Raw genomic sequence first — 9,898 nt, 5'->3', positions numbered from 1 at the left:
TGTCGTCGTGCCAATAACTGACGTCTGTTGAGCAGACAACTTGTCATAACGAGATAAAATCAAAGTACTGAAGTACTGAAAGCCGGGCTCTTTTGGTGTGTCTTTATGCATATTGTGTAGTAAAGACTGAAATGTGCCTTGAATTTTGCAACACGCGTTATATATTCAATCCCCATGTCTTCAACGCGCAGCAAAGTAGTTCATGGAAATTCCTGCGCATTGTATGTGTCCAAAATGCATAGTCTTGTTTTTAAAACACGTTACTAATAAAGAAACTAAATAAGATAGACAATTTTATCGAAATTAATAAAAAAAAGAAAGAAACAAAAAAATGCCAACACTTTTGACAAAACGTGGCTCTTTGTGTAACTATTTGGTATAGCGGAAGCTTTTACTTTGACGCTGTTTGGTTTTTTGTTTACTTTTGAAGCTGTGCTATTTATAGTAACATTGGCGATTTGCCTGCCTACAGCCAGGACTCTGCTTTCAGCAGAGCCCGCCTGAAAATCATTCAATGCAACAATAATTTTCTCAATAATTTCGTTTAAAAATGCAATCGTGTTCATAAAGCTACAGACAAAACCTTACTCGATCTAACCAGTTTAAATGATTTGTCTGCTTTTATGATTGTTCATTCCCCAAACTTTGTTAAACTGTCTTCAAATTAGTTTACTAGTATTTAGTAGTTCCTAGCAGATATAGTGACGACGTTTTTTCAAGCATCTACAACAACAAAAATATTTAATATTACTTAACATTTGAGGTTTCCGTAGTTTACTGTCAACGATACACCGAATAGACAGACAGGTGTTACACTTGTATATGTACATGTATATGGGAGGGGGCTACATAAGTTTTAGAACTTGTGCCCTATTCCATTGTAATTATATCACAATAAAATAAGATCAATATGTAGTACTAATAGTAATTTCCATATTTGGAAGTATTGGCTCTTCCATCGGTGTAACATACTGGTCTGCAATAACGATAAATCGTGTTCTAAAAGAAACATATTAATGTCAACGATAAATTACCAACGGAATCCTAGGGTAGTGATCATTGCAGAACAACAACGAACTAGATCTGAGAGACAAACACAGCAAACAGACAGTGAGAGAATGGGCATAGGAAGGTTTATATGCACTATAGCAGTAATGTTTAAAGGCATGCTTTATTTTATATAAAAGATAAATTTATAAATCTAATTTAACAGCTGTCTTCATGTAATTGTTACTGACATGCATGCCAAGAAAGATCTTTCCAAACTTACAACTTTTTACTGTCATTTTCTCAAGCCCACTGAAGTAGATATGCTTTTTCAATCCCATCATCTCGTGACGTAACCATTATCATCATGTTCTGGCATACTCGGTATGAGATTGAGGTCAAAGCAAGAAACATTTGCAAGTTGTTTTTTAAATCAATAACCCAGACCCTTTAATAATTTTCTCTATTCTCATTTATAGACATATATAGATACATGTAAAACTTCAATCTATCTGCGTCTGCAGTTTGTTTCTCATAATTCTATTAAAATATTCCAGTGCAGGGAATCTGCAAGACACCAGATAGAATAAAGGTCTATTTTAACAACTGTTAACAGTTTATGTCTGTAACTATAATACATAAAGCAAGATTTTTTAAAAATAGATAATCTCCCATCTACGCAAAAATATAAATGAATTCTGTGTAAATCTATAACAAACACCGAATACGTCTGCTAAGCTTCTTTGGAATTGTCACATTCCACGGATATAGTGAACTAAAGTTAAACATTATGCCCAGCAAACACGATAATAAAATATTCTCAACAACAACAAAAACACCAGAACATTTGATGACCGATGTTAAAACATGCCCTATCACCCAGAGGGCTGTATAGAGGAGATCCGAAGTTCAAAAATCTTGCTTTCGATTTCCTCTCCTTCCGCTTCCTGTTCGGACAAGTCTCTGTGAATGAACAGTTTTCGTTCCGTTATGTTGTTCCTCAGTTTTCCCGTGGGCTTATGTCTTGATGTCATTTCTCGCTTGGAGTTTTTTAGTCTTATGCTCTGTACTTTTAGTCCGTCGGTTAGCCACGAGGATATTCTCTGCTTCACTGAGGGGTGTTTACTTATTAGGTACTCGTGGAAACCGTTCATTTTCCCACAAGTTCCGTCTGATAGCATCGTTCCATTTTGAACAACATGACGAATTTGCGGCCGGTGACAATTCTCATACACGTGTGTTGTGTCGCTAAAATACAATTGTAAACCATAAGGCAACTGAAAGATATTATTGATATTATGCATATTTAAACTATGTTTTTGCATCAGATCATGAATGAAATGTAAAACAAGTGAAAAGCTGTCAATGTGACAGCAAACCGGGTTTTCTTTTATGTAAACTGTATCCATAATCCATGTCAACCCTCATCCAGTGAAATGGAGTACCCTACATGTATATGCAACATTTTGCCAAAAAATGACTATGTTCAAAAGCTAATATTTTTTTCATAAATTATCGGAAATCAAAATCCTAGCAATATGCACACCTCTGATATATGTACAATTGATCTGCAAAAGAACAACTTCCTATCTTGAGAACTGTAGGAGGAGTTATCCGTACAATGAGGGTACCCTTTTGGCAGCCGCCCGCCCGCCCGCCATTTTCACCATTTTAATGACCGGATTTTTCCGTTGGAAAACCCGGTTAAAAAAATGTTTAATACTAAAAAAACACCAATACCCCTTCCACCGGAAAAAAAATTCATATTCATCTTGGTAAAGTATCAATTACGTTCGTATACAATTAAGGATATGGCAATGTAAAGTAGTCTGCAGCTTAAAATATTTTTAGAAGATATTTGGGGATTGATTGGAAAGGAAATCTAATGTGAAAATTATTCATCCAATTGATGAAGATGGCGTTTTGTCTTCTGCAATGAGTGTGGCACACATAAAATAAGAATTTCTGGGGGGAAAGAGGGGGTCGGTGTATGATTAAATCAGACGCCGAAGTACCTTTGTATTGGTGCAGTTCTTTTCCGGTAAGGTTTATGTGAGTGATGCATGTTGGGTAAGTTTGTTATTTGAATACTTTGGTCTAGGTGGCCGTCGTTTTGGGGAGGCGGCGCAAAGTAACTGTCCACACTTCTAGGGCGCTTAAACGTGCTGAGCAGGCGCAGTCGGTTCGATGCTGACGTCGGCATCCTGTTCCGGTAACAGTCCGCCTCAATGACCGCGGCCTGTATGCGCTGATTGATTGAGAACGCTGGATGTACTTTCGTTACTTCCGGTGTGTTTTCAGAACCTTCCCTGTCTGTAAGTACCCTTTCATACAAATCTGGTTCGCTAATGGCCGGACCTGGTACAGGGAAGGGCACTGTATTTTCATCTAGAGTAAAAATGAACAAAAACATCAGCATTAGAGTTCGAATGCTGAAACTAAAATAATTTGTGGTATAGTTATTGTTTTATGGTAATCATTTTATGTTATTATGTTATGTTAAGTTATTTTAGGAAATCCATGTCATTTAGGAAAAATTTATTTTTTATTAGCAATAAGACATACGTGTAGTTTCTATTACAAATGGTAGCATTGTTAGCGACTTAGTTTACCCATTCAAGAAACATAATCTTGCTTGTTCAATCAACATTTAGTATACCGGTAATAAACCGTTAACTGAGGGAAAACATATACCTGGATACGGGTACACATTACGGGTTTCCTCACACAGGTCTTTGATGGCGGGGCGGTAAAGCTCTCGCGCAGACTTCGTCTTCCGGGTCAGCAGCTTGGGTGACCTCGGCGACCTCCGGTCTCCGCTCGGTTTGTCCCAGTACATACTTCCGGAGCAAACTCTCGCTAAAACGAAATACCGCAACAGATGGGGAAAATTAGAAGTTATGAATTATATTGATTAAACCCAAAATACTCATGTAATATTTATACCATTGATAAGCCATTCAGTGATTGGGTTAAGGCTTTTATGGCACATAATTATATTCAAAAGCTGCATTTATGTTTATCAATGCATATGTCTACTTTCAAAAGCATTTATTTAGAAAATGATAAAAGGCGTTGATAATAAATACACTTGTTCTGTAAAAGTATTTTGGCTCGCTTCTTTCAAAATTTAAGATAACGCTGAAAGTAAATGTAAGCCAAATCTGTAGGCAGTTGGGCACAATGACCGTCTCGTGTGGCGCGTCGTGTACATGTTTCTGTTAACGATGATTTATTAGGGAATTTTTCGAGAGTATTTGCTGTAGAGGGGATCTTTGAGTTGCCACTGCATGTGAACATTGGCCAAGTAAAGGGCAATATAGACCCCATCTGTTCTTAAATAATTTTATTGGAGTATCGATACAAGATGGTTGATTTAAAGATTGACTATCAAGTTGATTTATATGCATTGACTTTAATGTATATATGCGTTCTTTTGACGACCTGAATTTGAAATTTGTTTTATTTACAAGTTAGCGTGGCTTAACTTTGAAAATTGATTATTTTTCTCACTTCGTGCTAATAAGGAACGTCTTAGACCCACAAAATGCTTGAATACTTGCTTTGACTGTTATATAGGTTATGTATGAAAATGAGAGGTATTTTAAATGGCATTGTCCATTGAATTGAATCTAAGTAACAAACGTGCTAGTTTTAAAGACGGTATTATTTATTGAAAAAGAACTAAACAGAAGTCCGTGTCTATTACTGGACTGGCCGCCTTTAAACAAATAAAAGAATAACTAAAAATGACCCAGACAATTAAATAGGCCTAATGGGTTTTGCAACCATGTAAAAAGATTTCTTACCTCTTTACTGTGAATAAATTCTACATGTTTCCCTTGAAACCTCTGTAATGTTAATAAATGCAGTAATCACTTTGGAACACTGACACCTTTTGTCGAGATAACGGTAACTTTAGGGGTAAGGCTACCTTCGTTTGACGTTCACTGTGTTTATCTATCGTCTTTTCAGTTTTTAATCCGAGTCAATTTTCACCCCCAATACACTAGCGGGCTACCCGAGGCTTTCTCCAAGCCCCAGTAATCCGCTTGCCCAGTTCCCGCGCCAGTCTTTACAAAACGTTACCCAAATACTATTGACAAATCGATATTTATAAATTACTTTTAAATTACCCGTTAGTCAAATTTAAAACTTTGTAATTGGCTCTGTAAAACGTCAAGATGATTTCTTTAAGAAAAAAGGCCCTCTCTCCTCGCTTGGAGTTGGGCAACCGACATGCATTCCTTTCCTGAGATTGTGGATATTTTCCAGTTTACTTAACGAATAGTCTTTGTTCGTTAACAGGAATTCTGTTAAATGAGAGGATGACCTTCTGGCATGTAATCAACACGGGGATTTGAGAATACTCAGAGGGCACATTATAATACAATTATAAAGAGATATCTTATTTAAAAACCAAATTAACTTTTAATAATATGTTCAAGACTACGGGTGATTAAGAACTGGTTGGGAAATTTAAAACATGAATTCAAATTAGTGACTAATATGTCTGATTAAGTTCAAAAAATGTGTTTGGGTTTTAGAATTTACTTAGGGCATAAAGAACCTCGACAAACGAGACCTTGGGGTTTTATTTCTCTTTTAAATTGTTTTTATGGCTTTGCAAACAACATCTGGATTTCCATCTTCTAAAGAAAGAAAGACGGGCTAATCAATATTTTACAACCCTGTGTTTAATCCATAACATTACCGTAATATAGTATTACGTGGATTAAAGATAGCTGAAATATATATTACCAAATTACCAAACCTAATCATAGATCTAGAAACCCGAGACAAGGAAGATCGAAGGTTAAGGTCACGTGGTGGAGTAAATGTTGATGTCAAGACAATAGTGGCCGGATTGATGGAATCGGTTTTCATGATTAGTTACATTTTTATTAGGAATGAAGAAAATAATGTGTTCATTCGAGATAGAAAATGTATAATACAGCCGACTGTGATATCATATTAATTTTTTTTGGAAAAAATCTTTTTACTTATTACATTTCTTAAAATATCGATAAAAATATACTACTAATCCATTAGCACTATTTTCATACATCACACAATCTAATACTTACGTAAATATTTAACTGACACTTAATAACAGAAAAGAATGTTATTTCGCGAATCCAGAGACAATTGTTTGTGAAAAAACAACTTAGCATTGAATATGTAGTTCAGCTAAGTGCAAATCTAACAAGAGACCAGACTCTATGCAAATCGAAATCGCAATAGATTTCTAAAGAAATAAATTCTACTTTCGGCAAACAGTTCGACAAGAGTAAATACATAAGTATTGATCTTGCACGTGCCAATAGAGGAACTCGGAAGTGTCATGGTAAAAAAAGAGAAGTGCTAAAATTATGTCAACAGACGGCAGATCGAGCTGATCTCGAACAAACTACCCGGGAAGGAGAGAGAAAAGGTATTCATTAAGACACACCATTGGATAATGAGTAAAGAATGTGCAAACAAGTTTCCCAATAAAGTACCCTTTTTAGAACCATTTTAACAAGAGCTTGGACTTTGGGTAGTTGTGTCAAACAGCAATGTGACGTAGGCCTGCCTATTTCGTTGCTGAGCATTCAGCAATGGTGCTTTGAAATCAACAAGATTTATCTGGCTTTTGAGCGAAGACTACGCAATCGGTGCATATTTCGCTTGAAACCGCGTCATTTTTAACTTGTTTTGACGCAAGAAATAGATATAGCTAAGTCCAACCGAAAGTCCAAGGTCTTGTTAAAATGGTTCATATGCTTGCGGATAGATTGGTGAAACAGTTTCGAATGAACCAACTTGTGATGAGAACCTTTTGAGAACTTTTTCATTTGCTGTGTACATGAATATATTCAATATAAGTACTTTTGAAATGATTCTAAAAACATCTTCAGTAAAATTATAAAACAAGAAGTAAGTTTCGCAAAACTTAAAATGCATTAGAATATTTCGAATTTAGAACTGCAGTGACACGCACTGTAGCTTTTCTTTAAATCAGATTTTCACCAGTTATCAACACAATACAGACAATAGATAGAAATACAGCTGTGTAATAGAAATATAAGTACTCACAACATTCACTCGGTCCCCATCCGACCGGGTCTCCCTCAGTCTACAGCAGTTATAAATGGTCTAGATGTTCGCAAAAATCCCTCTTCGTTTGATTAGGTGAATGGGAAAACTATAAAACTTATCAACCGTATGGCGAATTTCTATTGAATTTAAATTGTTTGATTTAAACCGTTAAGTTTCACCTGGCAAGAAATTGATACGACCGCTTTTGTTTACATAAAACACAACATTTCCCTCCTTCCTTTACCTTTCTTTCATTCTCGAGATTTGACAGCTTCAAGAAAGAATATTTATTACTCCGCGATTGGCCAAAGACAACGTCGAAAGGGTCTGAAGGGTGTTAGAATTTACTTTGATTTATAAATCGATTTTTGAGTTACGTAACAAATTAAACAACACTACGGGCAGTCTCATTAGCTTTACTTTTTGTCTGGAAATTGATCAAGATTAAGTTTTCCGGTTTAGCAATGTGGACAGCGATGACGATCAATCGAGGAGAGGTCATGAACCCCAGTGAGTGGTAAACAGTCTGTCTAGACTCTGTCACCGACCAATCAGCTCCTCCGTCCGCATTGTAATCTTGATTAATTAGAATCTATACGGATATGTTCGTGACTTGAAACAATGAAGTTGGAAGTTGTCTGTTGTATAACCATCCGTCATCTGTTTTGTGTTTATATGTCTCAAAGTCTTGTGCGTTGCTTTCTTTTATTTTATTTGTTTCGTATATTTGATGCATGTGTTTTGTATTTTTGTTTGCATTTTTTTTTTGCGTCTGTTAGTAATCTCTGTGTATTATTCGTTTGTTGTTTCTGTATTGATAATGTATTGATAATGTATTGTATTATCTGTTTGTCAGGTTTTTGCGTTGCCTTTTTGTTGTTTTTTAATTTGGTATACTTGTATATCGTCTGATGTCTCTTTGTGTAAATAGTCGCTTTGTTGTCTCTAGTTGTGTTGTCTGTTGTTTCTTTTCTGTGATGCCGTCAGCTCATTTGAGTCGAAAGATTCGGTGATTTTTTTTTACTAAATTTCGGCGTAAACGTCAGCGTCATTGTTAGTTTTTCACATTTTCTTCTTTAGATTCACTGAACCAATTTCAAACAAACTTCGCACAAATCATCCTAATGTGAAAAACTTTAAACTTTTTCAAAATGTTCAAAGCTTCTTCCAAAAGAAAATCAGTAGGAAATGATATAAAGAAGGTTGTATGGTTTTAAAGATTTTTCTTCTCGAGATGCAAAATATCTTAAATTATAAATAAGATTCAATATTGTTCAAACGTTGAACGCCCGAGAGTCGGTACGGAAGTGGTTCAGATAGGGGTTCAAAGTTTAAATCATAAAAGAGATGGGGAAAAAACTAATGTATTACTTAATTCTAAAATCGTTGACAAGTTTCTAACATTTTTTTTCAGACCTTTACATGCGAGAGAAAGTGGACGGTAACAGTGCATGTTTAAAATTTAACTTACTGTTATATACCGGTTTAGAAAGATAGACATCATTTTCTCCAGAAGAAAATGATGATAATGATAAAATATTTTATTGAAGCAAGCTAATAACTCAAGTTCCATGTTTGTTTGAATTACCCCTCCCCTCCACTGTCAATAAAAAAGTCAAAATTTTACCCAGAAATGTTTCAAAAAATAAGAAAACAAGCTGAGTTTCGAGATGTTTTTGTATTTGATTTTATTTACAAACATGTATAGTGAAGATACCTAAATGGTTCAAAATTTGATATTGTGTTAGCTGCTCATGTTATTGATGCCCAAGGGTCGTTTTGCTTCTCTTTGTGTTTTCCATATTGTTTGCTGTTTTCTGTGTTGTCGGTGAATTGAATTATGGTATCTGTATAACGTGTGTATACTTTCCAGTTAATTGTTTGCCATGCATTACGTATATAACTTTTTGAAAATTGTACAAGACTTGGTGTATGCCTTTAGAGATGTTTTGGAATGTTAATGTCGTGCCCGTGTGTTGTATATATGTGTTTGTGATATTTTTGTGTTGCATAATCTTGTAATGTGTCTGTATGACAGTTGTATCTATTTGTTAAATATCTGTGTGATTTTTGTGTGCTGTATATCTGTGTAATGGCTGTGTGTTGTTTGTATGTGTGATGTTTGTGTCTTGTATATCTGTGTGATGTTAGTGTGTTGTATATTTGTTTGACGGTTGTGTGTTGTTTATCTGTGTAATATTTGTGTGTTGTTTATCTGTGTGATGTTTGTGGGTTGCATATATGTGTGATGTTTGTGTGCAATTAATCTGTGTAATGTGTGTGTGTTGTATATCTATGTGATGTTTGTCTGTTGTACATTTATATCTGTGTAAAGTTTGAGGGTTGTGTAACTGCGTGATGTCTATTTGTTGTGTGTCGTTGTAATATTTGTATGCATGCTGTATATCTTTGTAAAGTTTGTGTGTACGTTTGTACAAATACTAACGTAGTAGGGCTAGTATGCCTTTGACTCCAACTTCTCAATCTTTCAAACGTACATTACGGAACAATTTTGTTTCCGGCGAAAAAAAGGGGGGGGGGGGGGGGAGGGGGGGGGGCTGAACCCTCTATTCTGCTATGTGCCTAATGGTTAGGTCTTAGCAACCCCCCCCCCCCCCCCGGTTCCGACGCCTATGAAATGTAAGCACATTTATAAGCATATTTATAGATGTCGCGCTAAATGTTACTGAAATACGGAAAATATTCTCTTTTGGGAAGAGGACAGGCATAGCTAACCTACATCCATGGATGTAGGCTATGCCTGTCCACTTTCTCAAAAGAGAACAATGAATATAAAGAAATTACAACCATGAGCAGACGTACATTTAAA

General features: G+C 35.6%; 1 protein-coding gene across 3 annotated transcripts; it reads right to left on the bottom strand.

Moving 5' to 3' along the window:
• Positions 1-1,152: 1,152 nt before the first annotated feature.
• Positions 1,153-7,345, bottom strand: LOC128177928 (uncharacterized). Of its 3 annotated transcripts, XM_052844849.1 has the most exons (5): positions 7,066-7,345; positions 4,797-4,838; positions 3,682-3,846; positions 3,003-3,375; positions 1,153-2,235 (listed from the first exon to the last, which is right to left on the bottom strand). In XM_052844849.1, the coding sequence occupies exons 3-5, from the start codon at positions 3,824-3,826 to the stop codon at positions 1,863-1,865; spliced, it is 891 nt and encodes a 296-aa protein (XP_052700809.1). In that variant the 5' UTR covers positions 3,827-3,846; positions 4,797-4,838; positions 7,066-7,345; the 3' UTR covers positions 1,153-1,862. The 3 variants fall into 3 exon arrangements, with proteins under 3 accessions (XP_052700809.1, XP_052700808.1, XP_052700807.1); XM_052844848.1 differs by lacking the exon at positions 4,797-4,838 and having other exon boundaries at positions 7,066-7,344; XM_052844847.1 differs by lacking the exon at positions 7,066-7,345 and having other exon boundaries at positions 4,797-5,763.
• Between the last annotated feature and the right edge of the window lie 2,553 nt (positions 7,346-9,898).

The sequence above is a fragment of the Crassostrea angulata genome, chromosome 3 (genome assembly GCF_025612915.1).
Source record: "Crassostrea angulata isolate pt1a10 chromosome 3, ASM2561291v2, whole genome shotgun sequence".
NCBI lineage: Eukaryota > Metazoa > Mollusca > Bivalvia > Ostreida > Ostreidae > Magallana > Magallana angulata.
This window is presented reverse-complemented; position numbering and strand designations above follow the sequence as displayed.